Raw genomic sequence first — 22,949 nt, forward strand, 5'->3', positions numbered from 1 at the left:
ACTGAAAGACTCTGTGCGATATTTAATTCTGTACACTTTGGTAGGGGACAGGGGTGGGAGAGGAGTGTTGTTGTTGTGGGGAGGGGAGACGACATAACATTACAGGCAGGAGGCTGTGAGGGTGGGGGGGGGAAGTTGAGGGTTTGAGTTTGAGGACGGAGGGGTTTTTTGAGCATTCGATAGAGGAAGGGTTTTGAGGGTTTGCGTTTAAAGGGTGAGGGTTGTCCAGGGTGTCAGGGTGGATTAATGTAGGGGGTATCGGGGCAGAGGGTTATAGGGGGTATCAGGGTGAGGGGTGCGGGGGGTATCAGGGTGAGGGGTGCGGGTGGTATCGGGGTGAGGGGTGTATAGGGTATCAGGGTGAGGGGTGCGGGGGGTATCGGGGTGAGGGGTGTATAGGGTATCAGGGTGAGGGGTGCGGGGTGTATCGGGGTGAGGGGTGTATAGGGTATCAGGGTGAGGGGTGCGGGGGGTATCAGGGTGAGGGGTGCGGGGGGTATCGGGGTGAGGGGTATATAGGGTATCAGGGTGAGGGGTGCGGGGGGTATCAGGGTGAGGGGTGCGGGTGGTATCGGGGTGAGGGGTGCGGGTGGTATCGGGGTGAGGGGTGCGGGGGGTATCGGGGTGAGGGGTGCGGGGGGCGTATCAGTCGCTCCTGGAGGGCACGTCTTCCTCGATGAGGTGCACCACGTGGTCCACGAACCCGGTGGAGGTCGCTCGGCCGCCGGCGATGTCGGGCGTGCGGACCCGGTCGGCGGTGAGGGTGCGCAGCACGGCGCGGCGGACCAGCCGGGCGTGGTCTCCCAGCCGCAGGTGGTCGAGCATCAGGCAGGAGGCGAGCAGCATGGCGGCGGGGTTGGCGGTGTCGCGGCCGGCCAGGCGTGGCGCCGTGTTGCGGATGGCGGTCTGGAAGACGGCGCATCGCCGGCCGTAGCTGGCCCCTGGCACCAGGCCCGGGCCGCCCACTAGGCCGGCGCAGATGTTGTTGATGACCACCCCGTAGAGGTTGGGCATCACCAGGACATCAAACTGGCCCGGCTGGCTCACCAGCTGCATGGTGGCGTTGTCCACGATCACCGCGTCAAACTCCACCTCGGGGTAGCCCTCCGACACCTGGCGGCAACATTCCAGGAACAGGCCGTCTGCCAGCTTCATGATGTTGGCTTTGTGCACTGCCGTGAGCCTCCTGCGCTGGCACCGGCGGGCATAGCTGAAGGCAAACTCCGCCAGGCGCAGCGAGCGTCGCCGCGTGATGATCTTCAGGCTCTCCACCACCCCCGGCACGCTCTCGTGCTCCAGGTGGGCGTACTCCCCTTCGGTGGTCTCGCGGATCACCACCACGTCCATATCCGGCGCCCGCGGCCGGCCGGTGCGCGCCGCCGCCGCCGAGCTCACCCCCTCCAGGCTCCGGTAACGGTTGACGCTGACGAAGAGGCCCAGCTCGTTGCGGAAGAGCACGTTGAGCGAGCGCCGGTGGCGCGTCGACCCGCCCACCGCCGTCTCGAAGTTGCCCTTCAGCGCCACGCCGTTGCGGCTCACAGCCTGGATGGCGGCCCGGATCCCCCGCCGCTCCGGCGAGCCGCTGTCCACCCGCGCCACCTCGAACTCCACTGGCGCCCGGGCCACCGACAGCACCCGCTCCACGTGCCCCATCAGCTCGGGCCCCACGCCGTCCCCCGGGATCTGGGTCACCGTGAAACGACCCCCGTACAGCTTGCCCACCGGCAGGTGCACCTCTGGCTCCTGGTCCCGGGGGGTGTTGGTCCAGCTTGCCGACAGGCCACGGAGTCCTGGGGAGCGGAGAAGGGGTCCCATCATGCGGCATAGGTACCTCAGGCCTGCCATACTCTCCGAATGGGGCTTACAGCTGGAAGAGCGTACAGAGGGCAACTAGGACCACCCCGCCGCTCGGGACAGGTCCCGCCTACAATCTTCCTGACCACACCCATTCCCATTGTGACACTGCCCACAATCCAGTTGGCCACACCCAATCCCATTGTGACATCACACACGATCCAATTGGTAACACCCAACGCATTGTGACATCGCACACGATCCAACTGGCCACACACATCCTGTTCTGACATCGCCCACTATTCCATTGGACTCACCCATCCTATTGTGACATCGCCCACTATCCAACTGGCCACACCTATCCCATTGTGACATCGCCTATGATCCAATTGGCCACGCCCATCGCATTGTGACATTGCCCACTATCCAGTTGGCCATGTCCATCCCATTGTGACACCATCCCCATTCAATTGGCCACACCCACGTGCATTGTGACACAACTCCCTATTCATTTCACCACACCAACTCCCATTGTGATACCACCCATGATCCAATTGGCCACGCCCACTCCCATTGTGACATCACCCTTATTCAATTGGCCATGCCCTCCCATTGTGACACTGCCCAGACCACGCTCACCACCCTCAAACGGCGAAGGACTGCAGAAGGCTGCAAGCCAATGGGACCCAGAAAGCTAGCACACAGGGGCAGCCTGTAATCAGAAAGGCCCCTATTCCAAAGGGGGTTGGGGTAGGGAAGCCTGACTACAACTGTACAAGGTGCTGGTGTGACTGTATCTGAAGAAATTCAAGTAGTTTTTTCCCCTCACTTAAGGAAATGGAGGAAATTCAGACGTTCATTAGAGTGATCCTGGGTAAAAATGGATTATCCATTGAGCACAGGTTAAATAAACAGGTTGGGTCTCGACCTGCTGCAGCTCAGAAGAACGAGAGGTGATCTCACTGAAACATATACGTTTCTTAAGAGGCTTGACAGGGTAAATGCTAAGAGAAGGTTTCCCCAAAGGGGAGATCCAGGGCTAGAGGGCACAGTCTCAGAATGAAGAGACAACAATGTAATACTGATATGCACGGGACTTTCCTCTATCTGAGGGTTGAGATCTTTGGAACTATTTGCCACACAGATGCCACATGCAGAATCCTTGAGTGTATTCAAGGCTGAGATAATTGATCAGTCGCTAAATTACCCATAGTGCCCAGGGATGTGTGGGTCAGAGTGGGGTAGATATGGGAAAATACCCATAGTGCACAGGGATGTGCGGGTTAGGGTGGGTTAGCCGTGGGAAATTACCCATAGTGCACCGGGATGTGCAGGTTAGGGTGGGTTAGCCGTGGGGAATTACCCATAGTGCACAGGGATGTGCGGGTTAGGGTGGGTTAGCCGTGGGGAATTACCCATAGTGCACAGGGATGTGGGGGTTAGGATGGGTTAGCCGTGGGGAATTACCCATAGTGCACAGGGATGTGCGGGTTAGAGTGGGTTAGCCGTGGGCAATTACCCATAGTGCACAGGGATGTGCGGGTCAGGGTGGGTTAGCCGTAGGGAATTACCCATAGTGCACAGGGATGTGCGGGTCAGGGTGGGTTAGCCGTGGGGAATTACCCATAGTGCACAGGGATGTGCGGGTCAGGGTGGGTTAGCCGTGGGGAATTACCCATAGTGCACAGGGATGTGCGGGTTAGGGTGGGTTAGCCGTGGGGAATTACCCATAGTGCACAGGGATGTGCGGGTTAGCCGTGGGGAATTACCCATAGTGCACAGGGATGTGCGGGTTAGTCGTGGGGAATTACCCATAGTGCACAGGGATGTGCGGGTTAGGGTGGGTTAGCCGTGGGGAATTACCCATAGTGCACAGGTATGTGCGGGTTAGCCGTGGGGAATTACCCATAGTGCACAGGGATGTGCGGGATAGGGTGGGTTAGCCGTGGGGAATTACCCATAGTGCACAGGGACGTGCGGGTTAGGGTGGGTTAGCCATGGGGAATTACCCATAGTGCACAGGGATGTGTGGGTTAGCCGTGGGGAATTACCCATAGTGCACAGGGATGTGGGGGTTAGGGTGGGTTAGCCGTGGGGAATTACCCATAGTGCACAGGTATGTGCGGGTTAGGGTGGGTTAGCTGTGGGGAATTACCCATAGTGCACAGGGATGTGCGGGTTAGGGTGGGTTAGCCGTGGGGAATTACCCATAGTGCACAGGGATGTGGGGGTTAGGGTGGGTTAGCTGTGGGGAATTACCCATAGTGCACAGGGATGTGCGGGTTAGGGTGGGTTACCCATGGGGAATTACCCATAGTGCACAGGGATGTGCAGGTTAGGGTGGGTTAGCCGTGGGGAATTACCCACAGTGCACAGGGATGTGCGGGTTAGCCGTGGGGAATTACCCATAGTGCACAGGGATGTGCGGGTTAGGGTGGGTTAGCCATGGGGAAATTACCCATAGTGCACCGGGATGTGCGGGTTAGGGTGGGTTAGCCGTGGGGAATTACCCATAGTGCACAGGGATGTGCGGGTTAGGGTGGGTTAGCCGTGGGGAATTACCCATAGTGCACAGGGATGTGCGGGTTAGGGTGGGTTAGCCGTGGGGAATTACCCATAGTGCACAGGGATGTGCGGGTTAGGGTGGGTTAGCCGTGGGGAATTACCCATAGTGCACAGGGATGTGCGGGTTAGGGTGGGTTAGCCGTGGGGAATTACCCATAGTGCACAGGGATGTGCGGGTTAGGGTGGGTTAGCCGTGGGGAATTACCCATAGTGCACAGGGATGTGCGGGTTAGGGTGGGTTAGCCGTGGGGAATTACCCATAGTGCACAGGGATGTGCGGGTTAGGGTGGGTTAGCCGTGGGGAATTACCCATAGTGCACAGGGATGTGCGGGTTAGGGTGGGTTAGCCGTGGGGAATTACCCATAGTGCACAGGGATGTGCGGGTTAGGGTGGGTTAGCCGTGGGGAATTACCCATAGTGCACAGGGATTTGGGGGTTGCTGAGCTGGGTAGATCCCTGGGAAATTCTGTGAGTGCAGATGACACCCTCTGGCCTCGTTTGCTCGGGTTGACTCCGAGTGTTCGATCTCGAACGTCCCGCAGAGGAACACCGTCTGTTAAATCAGGAACGAGCCGTCCATCTTGCTTGGCGAAAGTCTACTCGCTGGTCCCCTCCCCCCTCCCCCTTCGGATTTTAACCCGTGACTATAGCGACAGTGGCTCACTTGGTGCAGGATTTTCTTCCTTACATCAAACTCGGCACCGCCCCACGTTTGTGTTTTCCTGGTGCGGATGTCCCTGCGCTGTTTTTTGTTGACCTGAGTGTTTGCCCTGGCGACCGGGAAGCTGCTTGGGTGCGGAGCCTTCCGGAGGCCTCGTGGAGAAGGCCCCTACCCCCAGCCGGAGCGCTGGGATGGATCGCCCTGTGGGTACAGACTGAAAGGAGTGAAACAAAACAGAGAAGGGAAAGGGCAGCCATGGACTGTGGGTAGTTCAGGGGGTTTTGTGCATTGGCGGTGGGGGGGTGGGGGCAGCTCAGAAAGTAATGGGCTTTCGCCACCGAGGCCTAGCTGCCGGGATGGAGTCGCAAGGGGTGCCTGAGGCAGTGGCGCGAAACTGACCTGACATTTGTGACTGAGTGACCACACAGAAATGATGACAGCCTGAGGGTGGCCCACAACATGGCCGACAGCCTGAGGATGACCTACACCATTGCTGACGGCCTGAAGGTGGCCCACAACATTCACACACACACACACACACACTGATACATATACTCACTGACACACACAGATATACACACACTCTGACACACACTCACTCTGATACACACACACCCACATGTACACAGACTTATACACATGCAGATGTGCACATCGACACACACACAGGCACATGCACACACATTCACACGCAGACACATGTACACACACCTACACACAGACACACGCACACTCACAGACGTGTGCACACACACATACACAGGCACATGCACACACACACACACTCACACACACAGACACACAGGCGCACACACATATGCACTCACACACACGCATACACAGGCACACATACACACACACATGCACTCTCACACACACAGACTCAGGCATTAACACACACACGCACACATACACACACACACGCACTCACACACACAGACACGCACACACACACAGACACAGGCGTGCACACACACACACACATGCACTCACACACATAAAACACACAAGCAGTGATCCGAGGTCCTTGTTTCCACAATGTTTACTTAATTTACATGGTTCGTCTGTGAGACATGTCCCATGCTTGTTCGAATAGGAGCCTGTTGAGTGTAGCGATCCTCACCATGGACGCCCCGCTCTCTCCTCCCAGTGCAGACCCTGAAGATCGATCCGAACTGTGACTGCTACCCTCTGCTCCCTGGCAGCCTCAGTGCCACTCGACAGCAGGCTGTCCGTGAACTGAGACGTGAGAGTGGGTGAGTGAGCAAGTCAGTGGCTGGAGTGAGGAGTCAATTTGTGAACGAGAGATTGAGCGGGTGAGAGTCAGGGCGTGAGTCAGTGAGCGAGTGAGTGAGTGCAAGAGTGAGTCAGTGAGTGAGTTCAGTGGACCTCACGGTCACCTCTTCGTCTGGATGATTTCCATCGCAAGTGGGTAGGTGGAGACAGAACCCAGACAGAGAGAGAGAGCGAGGGAGACCAAGACGGAGAGATAGAGAAAGAGACTGAGGGAAACAGTGAGGCAGACAGAGATAGTGCGAAAGGGACAGACAGAGAGTGAGAGAGACAGAGAGAGTGAGAGATGTAGAGAGAGAGAGAGACAGAGGCAGAGATAGAAATAGACTGAGGGCAACAGTGAATCAGAGAGAGAGAGACAGAGACAGAGACCGACAGAGAGAGAGAGAGAGACTGACAGAGAGACAGAGACAGAGAGACCGACAGAGACAGAGAGTGTGAGAGACTGACAGGGAGAGGGAGAGCGAGACAGACAGAGAGAGAGAGATAGAAACAGACTGAGGGAAGCAGAGGGACAATGAGAGATAGAGAGAGTGAAAGAGACTGACAGAGAGAGAGAGAGAGAGGGGAACACAGTCGTTGAGGTGGTAAACCAGAGAAGCTAGACCGGTGAGAACGGGGCCCATCAGCAGGGCGGTAGGGTTGGATGTGTGGAAAGCAGCTCATGTCAAGAACAGGGCCTGGGCCTGCTGGGATGTGACCACACTGGAGATTCAGTGCTGAAGGCTGCAGGATGGTCAGAGACGGTGTTCCTTCTCTTTGCGCTGCAGCAGGGCCCGAGACAGGAGATGCTGCTGACCGGGAAGCATGTGCGCAAGTGGGGCAGGGCACCAGAAGCTTGGGATCTTGCACGTCCTTTTCTCCCAGGGCCTTGGGGGGGGGGCGGTGTGGGTCTGATCCGTCACCTTCGCACACTGGGAGCTGTCCGTCCTTTCCGAGTCTGGGATATTATCGGCACATTCATGCGCAGCTCTGGGATCCCCAGCGTGACCTCCGCCAAACCCCGTTCGTTTTTATGTGAGATGTCCATGCGGCTGTCCCCGTCACTCTGAGGTTACCTTTTCTGTGTGAAAGCAAGCAAAGGGGCAAAGAAGACGGAGATAGACCCTTTGGCCCAGCCAGGCCGTGCTGACCCTAATCCCAATCTGAATCAGTCCCCACCTGCCCACTCCTGGGCCCACGTCACTCCAAACATTTCTTGCACATGAACTTATCCAAATCTCTTTAAAACGCTGTAGCTGTCCCCACACCCACCCACTTCCTCAGGAAGCTCATCCCACACACGGACCACCCTCTGTGTTGGCCCTCAGGTCCTTTTTAAATCTTCCCCATCTCACCCTGAAAATGAGCCCCCCTTAGTCTTGAAATACCCCCACCCCAGGGGAAAAGGCACCTGCCATTCACCCTATCTATACCCCTCATGACTGTATAAACCTCTATAAGGGTCACGCCCTCAGCCCCCGTCGCTCCAGTGAAAACAGTCCCGGCCTTTCTCTGTAGCTCAAACCCCCCGCACCCAGCAACGTCCCGGTAAATCTCTCCTGAGCCCTCTCCAGTTTAATACACACACACACCTCTCGTACGCACACACACTGTTGGAAACACACACACATTCTCACTAGTACACACAGACACACTCATCTGCACACTCTCTCATACACACACCCACTCTCTCACTGACACACACACATGCACCCTCACACACTGACACACTACGCTCACACACACAGAGACACACACACACCTCTTGTACGCACACACACTGTTGTAAACACACACATTCTCACTCGTACACACAGACACTCATGTGCACACTCTCTCATTGACACAGACACACATGCACCCTCACACACTGACACGCTCTCACACTCACACACACAGACACACACGCACCCTCACACACTGACACGCTCTCACACTCACACACACAGACACAGAGGCATACACACACACAGACAGACGCACCCACACACACCTCTTGTACGCAAACACACTGTGGTAAACACATGCACATTCTCACTCGTACACAGAGACACTCGTGCACACTCTTTCTTATACATACACACACTTTCTCACTGACACACATACACACACTCCCACACCGACACACATGCGCACCCTCACACACACACGGACACACACACACACACACACACACAGTGAGCCACGGGGGCTGAATCCGTGGAACTCACTGTCCCTGAGGGCTGTGGAGACCCAGACACTGAGACAGTAAATGGTTGTTGAATGGTAAATGGGTGAAGAGTAACGGGACGAAGGTAGCAGGATGGGGATGAGTAGCATGTTGGCCATGATTGGGCGGAGAGGCTGGCATGATGAGTCGAATGGCCTAAATCAGCTCATGGACTGAACCTCCGTAACAGTGTGACCCTGCCACGTGGTGTACACCGGCTGAACTGCAGCTCCAGTGGTCAGAGCAGCACCAGAGACGGTAGGGAAGGCCAGTCGGCCCGTCGTTCTGGTTCCACCCAGGGCCAACACGCATCTCTCCCCAGCCCCGTCTCAAATCCACCTGAGAGATTCCACGCCCGCAGCCTGCAGAGAACCCTTGTCACTATCAGTGTGAACGCACTCCCGATTAAAATCCACTGCACACACACTCCCCACCCACCCAAACCATTTCGTCGGGTGGGACAGAGATTAGGGATTTCCCTCCCTAGCCCCCTTGCTTGTCAGAATGGGCTCAGCTCTGGCTCTGCAGCCCAGACTGCTCGGTCCGCAAGGATTCCTGCACCGGTATCCTGTTCCAGTGGTACGGGGTGGGGGGGGGGGGGGCGAGGTGAGCCTGGTGTACTGGGTATAGTTCTGGGGTGGGGTGCAGATGCACGATGGGGGAGGGGAGGGGCTGCACTGGTGGGATGCGCTGCACAATTGGGGGGGGAGCTGCACTGGGGGGGTGTGGGTCAGGGGGAGCTGCACTGGGGGGGTGTGGGTCGGGAGGGAGCTGCACTGGGCGGGGGGTGTGTTTGCGAGGGCAGCTGGACTGAGGAGGGCCGGTGGGTTTGGGAGGGGAGCTGCATTGAGGAGGGCCGGTGGGTTTGGGTGGGTTGCTGCACTGGGGGGTGATGTGGGTCGGGGGGGAGCTGCAATGGGGGGCGGTGTGGGTCGGGGGGGGAGCTGCGGGGGGGGGTGGTGTGGGTCGGGGGGGGAGCTGCACTGGGGGGTGATGTGGGTCGGGGGGGAGCTGCACTGGGGGGTGATGTGGGTCGGGGGGGAGCTGCACTGGGGGGTGGTGTGGGTCGAGGGGGAGCTGATGTGGGGGGGGGTGACGTGGCTCGCGGGTGGAACTGCACTGGGGGGTGATGTGGGTCGGGGGGAGCTGCACTGGGGGGTGATGTGGGTCGGGGGGAGCTGCACTGGGCGGGGTGATGTGGGATGCAGTGGGGAGCTGCACTGGGGGGTGATGTGGGTCGGGGGGGAGCTGCACTGGGGGGTGATGTGGGTCGAGGGGAGCTGCACTGGGGGGTGATGTGGGTCGGGGGGAGCTGCACTTGGGGTGATGTGGGTCAGGGGGAGCTGCACTGGGGGGTGATGTGGGTTGGGTGGGGTGCTGCACTGGGGGGTGTTGTGGGTTGCGGGGGTAGCTGCACTGGGGGGTGATGTGGGTCGGGGGGAGCTGCACTGGGCGGGGTGATGTGGGATGCAGTGGGGAGCTGCACTGGGGGGTGATGTGGGTGGGGGGGTGCTGCATAGGGCGGGATGATGTGGGTCAGGGGGAGCTGCACTGGGGGGTGATGTGGGTTGCGGGGGGGGAGCTGCACTGGGCAGGGTGGTGTGGGTCACGGGGGCGGTGCTGCCTGGCCTTCAGGCCGCCCTCATCCATGCCTCTGTTAAACGTACCCCTGCCACCCCGTCCGTGCTGTCTGTGGGAGAGGACTCCAAACCCCGACCCACCCACCCTTGGTGTGTCGGAGCGCTGCCTCACCTCTCTCCCCAAACCCTCCAGCCTTGCTTCTACAACTCCCGAAACGCTCGAAATAGTTCGCCTTTGTCTCCCCAGCTCCCTGCTCTTTCCGAAATACTTTGGTTATATCAGACACCACCCCACGCGCCCACACCCCGTCCCCAAAAGCCCCTCAACACTTTCCGAATTCTGGAGAAAAACAGGCCACACTCAGTACAATGTCTCCTCCCAACCTGAGGTCCACGCATCACTCCTGTGGACCTACGTCCCGCTCCCTCCTGCTCAACGCACCCTTCGTTGACTGTTGCTCCCCACACCAGTGGGGTCTCGCTCAGCTTTTGTCGTGAGCACGGAGCAACTGTGCCCCAGTCCCTCCAGACACAGGCACCAGCCATGCGCCAGTGCCTTCAGGATTATTTTACTTCGCATGGCTGTGATGTTTTCAAAGGAAACCCCCCCCCACCCCCCAGCCCCGCATCCGATAGTCTCGTCGAACGTTCGCTGCACTTCTCTTGCTGAGGCCTTAAGAGGTCGCCGTCTCCTGTCTTCTGCTAAAACGGAGGTCTCAAGGCACAGCTGCCTCGTTCGAAAGCCCATTAACGGCTCGGGAGGCCTTGGGAGTATCTTTTTAAAAAATGAATGTAGAACAATAGGAGCAGCCTGAACGGGTGGGGTCAAGCTCCCGCAGAACCAGGGCTTTTTACCTTCGGGTTTGAACAGCTGCTGCTGGGGGTGTTGAAAAAAATGGAAGCTACTTCTTTTCCTTCGCCAGCAACCCCCCGCCCCCCCAACTCTCTCGGTTACCGCCAAAAGCTGGGGATTCTCTGCCTGCCACTGGAGTTCCACGTGGGACCACCTATTTTCTGAATTTGCCCTTCATCCGTCAAGGGCTGCGTTTATGGAATGTTACGATATTGGAGCAGTTAATTGGCGACAGTTACCGCATCCGCTATTCTGTGAAGTTTTCCCAATAAAGTTACTCCGATCCCTTCTTTCTTTTGTTGTATTTTAACTGTGGACGAATAAAGTGCGTTTTGCTTTGAGTGGGATCATAAGACCATGAGACATAGGCGCAGAAATTAGGCCACTCGGCCCATTCAGTCTGCTCCGCCAATCAATCACGGCTGATAGGTTCCTCAACCTTGTACTCCCGCTTTCTACCTGTAACCCTTGATAATCAAGAACCTATGTACCTCAGTCTGAAACGCACTCAACGACCCGACCTCCTCCTGTGGCAGGGAATTTTGTAGATACACCATTCTCTGGGCTGAAGTAGTTTCTCTGTATCTCCGTTCTTCCCTTTACTCTGAGGCCGTGCCCTTGGGTCCTGGTCTCTCCTACCGACGGAGACATCGTCCCACCATCCGCTCCGTCCAGGCCGTTCAGTATTCTGTACGTTTCAGTTAGATTCCCCCCTTCATCCTTCTAACGTCTAGTCCCATGGTCCTCAAACGTTCCTCATATGTTGAGCTTTCCATCCCTGGGGCCGTTCTTGTGACTCTCCCCTGAACCCGCTCCAGGGCCCGTAGATCCCTTCGTCAACCGAACTGTATCCGCAGTGCCACACCTTACGTTTACTTCAGACAAAGCATTGGGGTTCCAGGCTACCTTCCGAGGGGGCTCGGTCTGATCCGCAACACCGTCCACAAAGTACCCCGGTCTATCATTTCTCAGCCCAAGCCCTTCTCTAGGCTTGGGGTGGCTGGACGGAGGTGGGGACCGCACGGCGGGTGGAGGCGAGGATGGGGGGCAGTGGTGGGCGGGGGGGTAGGGGGTTTGGAGGTGGGGAATCATGGCCCATTGCCCTTCGCTCAGTCTCGCCCTCCACAACACGGGGCGAAGGTGTCGGTGTTTCTGACACAATCTGTGACCTGGTCAGCCACTGAGAGCAGACGGTGGCGCGGGGGAAGGGAGTCATGTATGGGCAAGGATGAGGTTCCCGCACCCCACCAGAAGGACTCGGCAGGGGGGTGGTGTGCGACGGCTGGCACGAGCACTGGTTTAGTTTTGGGATTAGGGTCGGCGTGGACTGGTCGAGTCGAAGAGTCCATTTCTGTGCTGCGTGGCTCTGCGAGGCTTACGGCCAGGTTTACCGGCTGCAGCATGGTGGAACGGGCCGAATGGCCTCCTCCACATCGGTATTTCCGAGTTGCAGGGAGGTGGCTGTCCTCAAAGGGCAGTGTGTGTGTGTGTGTGTTGGGGAGGTGGACTCTCCCATTGAAGAGGGAGATGAGGGGGAATTTCTTCTGTCGGAGGGTCTGTGGGTTTCTCTTCCCTGGAGAGTAAGAAATATATCAGCGATTTTCCATTGGCGGGGGGGGGGGTGGGGTTGAGGGTGATGGGGATGGGAGTTGGGGAACAGGTAGGGAAGTCACACACTGGGTCAGAGAGCGTGGTGGGCATGTGGAATGCGCTGCCGGCAGTGGTAAAGCGAGTCAGATACTTCAGAAGCGCTGGAGCAGCCCAAGGCACATGGAGGGTAGTAATTTGTAGGGTCTGCAGGGTCATTTGATCTTAGTAGGATACCGGGTCAGCACAACATCGTGGGCCGGAGGGCCTGTACTGTTCTATGCTCTGTATTCCTATGTAATCGACCCTGCTCCCCACCGTGATCCGGCCAGACCAAATATAACTCCTTTAAACGCGACAGTTAAAATACAGCTCAAGAATGCAGCCCTCTACTGGAAAAGTTAACAGAATAATAGACGCAGTCCCTCGTACGAATGAACTGTTCCAACATCGTGACGTCCCGTGGTCTGTTGGCAAAAAGACACAATCTGTCTGTCTCACAGGCAGCAGAGAGAAACCCCGGCTCCGAGAGGTAAACCCAGAAAGAGACACACAGTGCGGGTGAGAGAAAAAAGCAATATTAAGAAAAACGCTTCCACTTCTGTGTCGGTGCCTTCCATTTTCTGGTTACGCCAGCAGCGCGAGCGGGAGCTTGCAGCAGGAGCCTGTCGGGAAGCCGGTGAGTCACGGTTTTTGAATCTTTAAAAAACTTACCTCGTGAATAGGCGGAGGGACGCTGAGCAGGAGCCGACACGGGACTGGTGAGTGAGTGAGGTAATATATTTGTGTGGTTGCGTTCCCCGAAACACTACCCGGGTATTGTCTCCCACCCATCCTCCTCCTCGAACCAAAAAAAAAGGTTCTGTGTGCCTGATTGGTAAGGTAACAGGTTTATTGTTTATTCTTTATTTTTTAAGTCTTTGGGAATTTAGAATAAGGGGAACGGAGGTCGGGGCAGTTGAATGCTCCTCCTGCAGAATGTGGGAGGTAAGGGTCACCACTAGTGTCCCTGCTGACTACATCTGCAGGAAGTGCACCCAACTCCAGCTCCTCGAAACCGCGTCAGGGAACTGGAGCTGGAGCTGGATGAACTTCGGATCATTCGGGAGGCAGACGGGGTTATTGAGAGGAGTTACAGGGAGGTAGTCGCTCCTCAAGTACAGGAAAAAGGCAGATGGGTTACAGTCAGGGGCCGGAAAGGGAACCGGCAGGCAGTGCAGGGATCCCCTGTGGCCATTCCCCTCAACAATAAGTACACCGTTTTGGATACTGTTGGGGGGGACGACTTACCAGGGGAAAGCAGTGGGGCACAGATCTCTGGCACAGAGTCTGTCCCTGCTGCTCAGAAGGGAAAGGGGAAGAGGAGCAGAGCAGCAGCCATTGGGGACTCCATAGTTAGGGGGACAGATAGGAGGTTCTGTGGGGACGAGAGAGACTCACGGTTGGTATGTTGCCTCCCAGGTGCCAGGCTTCGTGATGTCTCTGATTGTGTTTTTGGGATCCTTAAGGGGGAGAGGGAACAGCCCCAAGTCGTGGTCCACATTGGCACCAACGACATCGGTAGGAAGGGAGATGGGGATTTAAGGCAGAAATTCAGGGAGCTAGGATGGAAGCTGAGAGCTAGGACAAACAGAATTGTTGTCTCTGGTTTGTTGCCCGTGCCACGTGCTAGTGAGGCGAGGAATAGGGAGAGAGAGGAGTTGAACACGTGGCTACTGGGATGGTGCAGGAGGGAGGGTTTTGGATTCTTGGATAATTGGGGCTCTTTCTGGGGTAGGTGGGACCTCTACAAGCAAGATGGTCTTCACCTGAACCAGAGGGGTACCGATATCCTGGGGGGGGGGCGGAATTTGCTAAGGCTTTTTGGGTGGGTTTAAACTAATTCAGCAGGCAGATGGGCACCAAAATTGTAGTTCGAGTGTAGAAAAGGTTGAGAGTAGGGAGGTCCGAAATAAACTTTCAGGGACGCAAGATGGCACCGGCAAGCAAGAAGTTCGATTGAAGTGTGTCTACTTCAACGCCAGGAGCGTCTGGAATAAGGTGGGTGAACTAGCAGCATGGGTTAGTACCTGGGACTTCGATGTTGTGGCCATTTCGGAGACATGAATAGAGCAGGGACAGGAATGGTTGTTGCAGGTTCCGGGATTTAGATGTTTCAGTAAGAACAGAGAAGATGGTAAAAGGGGCGGAGGTGTGGCATTGTTGGTCAAGGACAGTATTACAGTTGCAGAAAGGATGTTTGGGGACTCGTCAACTGAGGTAGTATGGGCTGAGGTTAGAAACAGGAAAGGAGAGGTCACCCTGTTGGGAGTTTTCTATAGGCCTCCGAATAGTTCCAGATATGTAGAGGAAAGGATAGCAAAGATGATTCTCGATAGGAGTGAGAGAGACAGGGTAGTTGAAATGGGGGACTTCAACTTTCCAGATATTGACTGGGAACACTATAGTTCGAGTACTGTAGATGAGTCAGTTTTGTCCAGTGTGTGCAGGAGGGCTTCCTGACACAGTATGTAGATAGGCCAACAAGGGGCGAAGCCACATTAGATTTGGTACTAGGTAATGAGCCTGGCCAGGTGTTAGATTTGAAAGTAGGTGAGCACTTTGGTGATAGCGATCACAATTCTGTTATGTTTACTTTAGTGATGGAAAGGGATAGGTGTATACCACTGGGCAAGAATTATAGCTGGGGGAAAGGCAATTATGATGAGATTAGGCAAGATTTAGGGAGCATAGGATGGAGAAGGAAACTGCAGGGGGTGGGCACATTAGAAATGTGGAGCTTATTCAAGGGAAAGCTCCTGTGTGTCCGAGATAAGTATGTACCTGTCAGGCAGGGAGGAAGCTGTAGAGTACAGGAGCCGTGGTTTACGAAGGAGGTGGAATCTCTGGTCCAGAGGAAGAAGAAGGCTTATGTTAGGATGAGATGTGAAGGCTCAATTAGGGCGCATGAGGGCTACGAGGTAGCCAGGAAAGACCTCAAGAGAGAGCGCAGAAGAGCCAGGAGGAGACATGGGAAGTTGTTGGTGGATAGGATCAGGGTAAACCCTAAGGCTTTCTATAAGTAATTAAGGAATAAAAGAATGACGAGAGTAAGATTAGGGCCAATCAAGGATAGTCGTGGGAAGTTGTGTGTGGAGTCAGATGAGATAGGGGAAGTGCTAAATGAATATTTTTCAACAGTATTCACTCTAGAAAACGACAATGTTGTCGAGGAGAATACTGAGATACAGGCTACTAGACTCGGTGGGATTGAGGTTCACAAGGAAGAGGTATTAGAAATCCTACAGAGGGTGAAGATAGATAAGTCCCCTGGGCCGGATGGGATTTATCCTAGGATCCTCTGGGAAGCCAGGGAGGAGATTGCCAAGCCTTTGGCATTGATCTTTAACTCGTCATTGTCGACAGGAATAGTGCCAGACAACTGGAGGATAGCAAATGTAGTTCCCCTGTTCAAGAAGGGGAGTAGAGACAACCCTGGTAATTATAGACCAGTGAGCCTTACTTCAGTTGTTGGTAAAGTGTTGGAAAAGGTTATAAGGGATAGGATTTATAATCATCTAGAAAAGAATAAATTGATTAGGGAGAGTCAGCACGGTTTTGTGAAGGGAAGGTCGTGCCTCACAAACCTTATTGAGTTCTTTGAGAAGGTGACCAAACAGGTAGTTGAGAGTAAACCGGTTGATGTGGTGTATATGGATTTCAGCAAGGCATTCGATAAGGTTCCCCACAGTAGGTTATTGTACAAAATGCGGAGGAATGGAATTGTGGGAGATACAGCAGTTTGGATCGGAAATTGGCTTGCTGAAAGAAGACAGAGGGTGGTAGTTGATGGGAAATGTTCATCCTGGAGACCAGTTACTAGTGATGTACCGCAAGGGTCGGTGTTGGGTCCACTGCTGTTTGTCATTTTTATAAATGACCTGGATGAGGGCGTAGAAGGATGGGTTAGTAAATTTGCAGACGACACTAAGGTCGGTGGAGTTGTGGATAGTGACGAAGGATGCTGTAGGTTGCAGAGAGACATAGATAAGCTGCAGAGCTGGGCTGAGAGGTGGCAAATGGAGTTTAATGCAGACAAGTGTGAGGTGATGCACTTTGGTAGGAGTAACCAGAAGGCAAAGTACAGGGCTAATGGTAAGATTCTTAGTAGTGTAGATGAGCAGAGAGATCTCGGTGTCCATGTACACAGTTCCTTGAAAGTTGCCACCCAGGTTGACAGGGCTGTTAAGAAGGCATACAGTGTTTTAGCTTTTATTAATAGAGGGATTGAGTTCCGGAACCAAGAGGTTATGGTGAAGCTGTACAAAACTCTGGTGCGGCCGCACTTGGAGTATTGTGTACAGTTCTGGACACCGCATTATAAGAAGGATGTGGAAGCTTTGGAAAGGGTGCAGAGGAGATTTACTAGGATGTTGCCTGGTATGGAGGGAAGGTCTTACGAGGAAAGGCTGAGGGACTTGAGGCTGTTTTCATTAGAGAGAAGAAGGTTGAGAGGTGACTTAATTGAAACATATAAAATAATCAGAGGGTTAGGCAGGGTGGATAGGGAGAGCCTTTTTCCTAGGATGGCAAGCACGAGGGGGCATAGCTTTAAATTGAGGGGTGAAAGATATAGGACAGATGTCAGAGGCAGTTTCTTTACTCAGGGAGTAGTAAGGGAATGGAATGCTTTGCCTGCAACGGGAGTAGATTCGCCAACTTTAGATACATTTAAGTCGTCATTGGATGAGCATATGGACGTAAATGGAATAGTGTAGGTTAGATGGGCCTGAGATCGGTATGACAGGTCTGCACAACATCGAGGGCCGAAGGGCCTGTACTGTGCTGTAATGTTCTATGTTCTATGTTCTTCCAGGCCACGACAGCAACTGCTTAAAGCTAAGTCGGGAAGTTAAGAACAAAAACGTGCTGGGAATTCTGGTCTGTGAGGGCTAGCCACACCCAGCCAGGATGCTTCTATTGTTCCAACCGTCAACAAAACAAAAACCCAGGCCTTATTGGACCCTCAGTGCCTCTTGTTTAATCTCTCTTAAAGCCACAGCATTGCTGCCAGTATACACACCGATGTCTTATTTACAGTGTGCGTTACGTTGTGGTAGATAATTTTTTTGCCCGGTTATCTGGAGGGCCGCTTGGTAACACGCTGGCTGAAACAAGGGTTACAGGGCTTCTCGCAACAGACAGGCTACGTCGGGAGTTGGGGTAAGGGGTCCGAGGACGACGCGGCGAGGTCCGTACCTTTCTCGGTGGGGGCACAGTCCGCGGGTGGCCATCGCACGGCGTCAACCGTGCCCAGGCAGTCCAAGCCGAGCCTGCTTCCCATCCCCATCAACAGCATCTCCTGCAGCCGCAGCTCTGGAGAAAGGTAGGAGAACAATTTCAAGGGGACAGCCGCGCTGTCCCAATCCCACTGAACACGACTCCGTGACTCGGTAACTCCGACGCGAGCAACCGTGAATTTGGATCGATGCCCGGAGCTGGCGAGCTACCCAGCAGGAACAGGCCGGCCTCGTTTGGGCCGGAGATCGCATGAAAAATGGTGGGGTTGGGGAGGGACTGGATCGATCTGATGTAATATCGACATGAGTACCGAGATATAGTGAAAAGGATTGTTCTGTGTGCTAACCAGATGGGCCACACTTTACATCAGTGCATCAGGGTAACTCAAGAGAATGCAGAACGCAGTGTTACAGCTAGAACGAAGGTGCAGAGAAATCTCAACTCGAGTACATGAGAGGTCTGTTCATAGTCCGGTAACAGCGGGGAGAAACTGTTGTTAAATCTGTTAGTGACGGGGAAGGAGCTGTTCTTAAATCTGTTAGTGAGGGGGAAGGAGCCGTTCTTAAATCTGTTAGTGAGGGGGAAGGAGCCGTTCTTAAATCTGTTAGTGAGGGGGAAGGAGCCGTTATTAAATCTGTTAGTGAGGGGGAAGGAGCCGTTCTTAAATCTGTTAGTGAGGGGGAAGGAGCCGTTCTTAAATCTGTTAGTGAGGGGGAAGGAGCCGTTCTTCAATCTGTTAGTGAGGGGGAAGGAGCCGTTCTTAAATCTGTTAGTGAGGGGAAAGGAGCTGTTCTTAAATCTGTTAGTGAGGGGGAAGGAGCCGTTCTTCAATCTGTTAGTGAGGGGGAAGGAGCTGTTCTTAAATCTGTCAGTGAGGGGGAAGGAGCCGTTCTTAAATCTGTTAGTGAGGGGAAAGGAGCCATTATTATATCTGTTAGTGAGGGGAAAGGAGCTGTTCTTAAATCTGTTAGTGAGGGGGAAGGAGCTGTTCTTAAATCTGTTAGTGAGGGGAAAGGAGCCGTTCTTAAATCTGTTAGTGAGGGGAAAGGAGCTGTTCTTAAATCTGTTAGTGAGGGGGAAGGAGCTGTTCTTAAATCTGTTAGTGAGGGGGAAGGAGCTGTTCTTAAATCTGTTAGTGAGGGGGAAGGAGCTGTTCTTAAATCTGTTAGTGAGGGGGAAGGAGCTGTTCTTAAATCTGTCAGTGAGGGGGAAGGAGCCGTTCTTAAATCTGTTAGTGAGGGGAAAGGAGCCATTATTATATCTGTTAGTGAGGGGAAAGGAGCTGTTCTTAAATCTGTTAGTGAGGGGGAAGGAGCTGTTCTTAAATCTGTTAGTGAGGGGAAGGAGCTGTTCTTAAATCTGTTAGTGAGGGGGAAGGAGCCGTTCTTAAATCTGTTAGTGAGGGGGAAGGAGCCGTTCTTAAATCTGTTAGTGACGGGGAGGATCTGTTCTTAAATCTGTTAGTGAGGGGGAAGGAGCCGTTCTTAAATCTGTTAGTGAGGGAGAAGGAGCTGTTCTTAAATCTGTTAGTGAGGGGGAAGGAGCCGTTCTTAAATCTGTTAGTGAGGGGGAAGGAGCCGTTCTTAAATCTGTTAGTGACGGGGAGGATCTGTTCTTAAATCTGATAGTGAGGGGGAAGGAGCCGTTCTTAAATCTGTTAGTGAGGGAGAAGGAGCTGTTCTTAAATCTGTTAGTGAGGGGGAAGGAGCTGTTCTTAAATCTGTTAGTGAGGGGAAGGAGCTGTTCTTCAATCTGTTAGTGATGGGGAAGGAGCTGTTCTCAAATCTGTTAGTGAGGGGGAAGGAGCCGTTCTTAAATCTGTTAGTGAGGGGAAGGAGCCGTTCATCAATCTGTTAGTGAGGGGGAAGGAGCTGTTCTCAAATCTGTTAGTGAGGGGAAGGAGCCGTTCTTCAATCTGTTAGTGAGGGGGAAGGAGCTGTTCTTAAATCTGTTAGTGAGGGGGAAGGAGCTGTTCTCAAATCTGTTAGTGAGGGGGAAGGAGCTGTTCTTAAATCTGTTAGTGAGGGGAAGGAGCCGTTCTTCAATCTGTTAGTGAGGGGGAAGGAGCTGTTCTTAAATCTGTTAGTGAAAGGGAAGGAGCCGTTCTTAAATCTGTTAGTGAGGGGGAAGGAGCTGTTCTTAAATCTGTTAGTGAGGGGAAGGAGCCGTTCTTCAATCTGTTAGTGAGGGGGAAGGAGCTGTTCTTAAATCTGTTAGTGAAAGGGAAGGAGCCGTTCTTAAATCTGTTAGTGAGGGGAAAGGAGCCATTATTATATCTGTTAGTGAGGGGAAAGGAGCTGTTCTTAAATCTGTTAGTGAGGGGGAAGGAGCTGTTCTTAAATCTGTTAGTGAGGGGAAAGGAGCCGTTCTTAAATCTGTTAGTGAGGGGAAAGGAGCTGTTCTTAAATCTGTTAGTGAGGGGGAAGGAGCTGTTCTTAAATCTGTTAGTGAGGGGGAAGGAGCTGTTCTTAAATCTGTTAGTGAGGGGGAAGGAGCTGTTCTTAAATCTGTTAGTGAGGGGGAAGGAGCTGTTCTTAAATCTGTCAGTGAGGGGGAAGGAGCCGTTCTTAAATCTGTTAGTGAGGGGAAAGGAGCCATTATTATATCTGTTAGTGAGGGGAAAGGAGCTGTTCTTAAATCTGTTAGTGAGGGGGAAGGAGCTGTTCTTAAATCTGTTAGTGAGGGGAAGGAGCTGTTCTTAAATCTGTTAGTGAGGGGGAAGGAGCCGTTCTTAAATCTGTTAGTGAGGGGGAAGGAGCCGTTCTTAAATCTGTTAGTGACGGGGAGGATCTGTTCTTAAATCTGTTAGTGAGGGGGAAGGAGCCGTTCTTAAATCTGTTAGTGAGGGAGAAGGAGCTGTTCTTAAATCTGTTAGTGAGGGGGAAGGAGCCGTTCTTAAATCTGTTAGTGAGGGGGAAGGAGCCGTTCTTAAATCTGTTAGTGAGGGGGAAGGAGCCGTTCTTAAATCTGTTAGTGACGGGGAGGATCTGTTCTTAAATCTGATAGTGAGGGGGAAGGAGCCGTTCTTAAATCTGTTAGTGAGGGAGAAGGAGCTGTTCTTAAATCTGTTAGTGAGGGGGAAGGAGCTGTTCTTAAATCTGTTAGTGAGGGGAAGGAGCTGTTCTTCAATCTGTTAGTGATGGGGAAGGAGCTGTTCTTAAATCTGTTAGTGAGGGGGAAGGAGCCGTTCTCAAATCTGTTAGTGAGGGGGAAGGAGCCGTTCTTAAATCTGTTAGTGAGGGGAAGGAGCTGTTCTTCAATCTGTTAGTGATGGGGAAGGAGCTGTTCTCAAATCTGTTAGTGAGGGGGAAGGAGCCGTTCTTAAATCTGTTAGTGAGGGGAAGGAGCCGTTCTTCAATCTGTTAGTGAGGGGGAAGGAGCTGTTCTCAAATCTGTTAGTGAGGGGAAGGAGCCGTTCTTCAATCTGTTAGTGAGGGGGAAGGAGCTGTTCTTAAATCTGTTAGTGAGGGGGAAGGAGCCGTTCTTCAATCTGTTAGTGAGGGGGAAGGAGCTGTTCTTAAATCTGTTAGTGAAAGGGAAGGAGCCGTTCTTAAATCTGTTAGTGAGGGGGAAGGAGCTGTTCTTAAATCTGTTAGTGAGGGGAAGGAGCCGTTCTTCAATCTGTTAGTGAGGGGGAAGGAGCTGTTCTTAAATCTGTTAGTGAAAGGGAAGGAGCCGTTCTTAAATCTGTTAGTGAGGGGAAGGAGCCGTTCTTAAATCTGTTAGTGAGGGGGAAGGAGCCGTTCTTAAATCTGTTAGTGAGGGGGAAGGAGCAGTTCTTAAATCTGTTAGTGAGGGGGAAGGAGCCGTTCTTAAATCTGTTAGTGAGGGGGAAGGAGCTGTTCTTAAATCTGTTAGTGAGGGGGAAGGAGCCGTTCTTAAATCTGTTAGTGAGGGGGAAGGAGCCGTTCTTAAATCTGTTAGTGAGGGGGAACGAGCCGTTCTTAAATCTGTTAGTGAGGGGGAACGAGCCATTATTATATCTGTTAGTGAGGGGGAGGGAGCTGTTCTTAAATCTGTTAGTGAGGGAGGAGGAGCCGTTCTTAAATCTGTTAGTGAGGGGGAAGGAGCTGTTCTTAAATCTGTTCGTGAGGGGGAAGGAGCCATTATTATATGTTAGTGAGGGGGAGGGAGCTGTTCTTCAATCTGTTAGTGAGGGGGAAGGAGCTGTTCTTAAATCTGTTAGTGAGGGGAAGGAGCCGTTCTTAAATTTGTTAGTGGGTGGAAGGAGCCGTTCTTAAATCTGTTAGTGAGGGGGAAGGAGCCGTTCTTAAATCTGTTAGTGAAAGGGAAGGAGCTGTTCTTAAATTTGTTAGTGGGTGGAAGGAGCCGTTCTTAAATCTGTTAGTGAGGGGGAAGGAGCCGTTCTTAAATCTGTTAGTGAGGGGGAAGGAGCTGTTCTTAAATCTGTTAGTGGGTGGAAGGAGCCGTTCTTAAATCTGTTAGTGAGGGGAAGGAGCCGTTCTTAAATCTGTTAGTGAAAGGGAAGGAGCTGTTCTTAAATTTGTTAGTGGGTGGAAGGAGCCGTTCTTAAATCTGTTAGTGAGGGGGAAGGAGCCGTTCTTAAATCTGTTAGTGAGGGGGAAGGAGCTGTTCTTAAATCTGTTAGTGGGTGGAAGGAGCCGTTCTTAAATCTGTTAGTGAGGGGAAGGAGCCGTTCTTAAATCTGTTCGTGAAAGGGAAGGAGCTGTTCTTAAATCTGTTAGTGAAAGAGAAGGAGCTGTTCTGAAATCTGTTAGTGAGGGGGAAGGAGCTGTTCTTAAATATGTTAGTGAGGGGAAGGAGCTGTTCTTAAATCTGTTCGTGATGGGGAAGGAGCCGTTCTTAAATCTGTTAGTGAGGGGGAAGGAGCTGTTCTTAAATCTGTTCTTGATGGGGAAGGAGCCGTTCTTAAATCTGTTAGTGAGGGGAAGGAGCTGTTCTTAAATCTGTTAGTGAGGGGGAAGGAGCCGTTCTTAAATCTGTTAGTGAGGGGAAGGAGCTGTTCTTAAATTTGTTAGTGGGTGGAAGGAGCCGTTCTTAAATCTGTTAGTGAGGGGGAAGGAGCCGTTCTTAAATCTGTTAGTGAGGGGGAAGGAGCTGTTCTTAAATCTGTTAGTGAAAGGGAAGGAGCTGTTCTTATATCTGTTAGTGAGGGGAAGGAG

General features: G+C 53.2%; 1 protein-coding gene across 1 annotated transcript in view; it reads right to left on the minus strand.

The window, feature by feature from the left end:
* Positions 1-645: 645 nt before the first annotated feature.
* LOC125448895 (pleckstrin homology domain-containing family G member 4B-like) overlaps positions 646-22,949 on the minus strand; it is a 91,802-nt gene continuing 69,498 nt past the window's right edge. Inside the window, exons 11-12 of the mRNA XM_059641821.1 lie at positions 17,764-17,880; positions 646-1,790 (exon numbers count right to left, since the gene is read on the minus strand). Coding sequence (XP_059497804.1) covers positions 646-1,790; positions 17,764-17,880 — 1,262 coding nt within the window. The remainder of the gene's footprint in view (positions 1,791-17,763; positions 17,881-22,949) is intronic.

The sequence above is a fragment of the Stegostoma tigrinum genome, chromosome 43, assembly GCF_030684315.1.
Source record: "Stegostoma tigrinum isolate sSteTig4 chromosome 43, sSteTig4.hap1, whole genome shotgun sequence".
Lineage (NCBI taxonomy): Eukaryota > Metazoa > Chordata > Chondrichthyes > Orectolobiformes > Stegostomatidae > Stegostoma > Stegostoma tigrinum.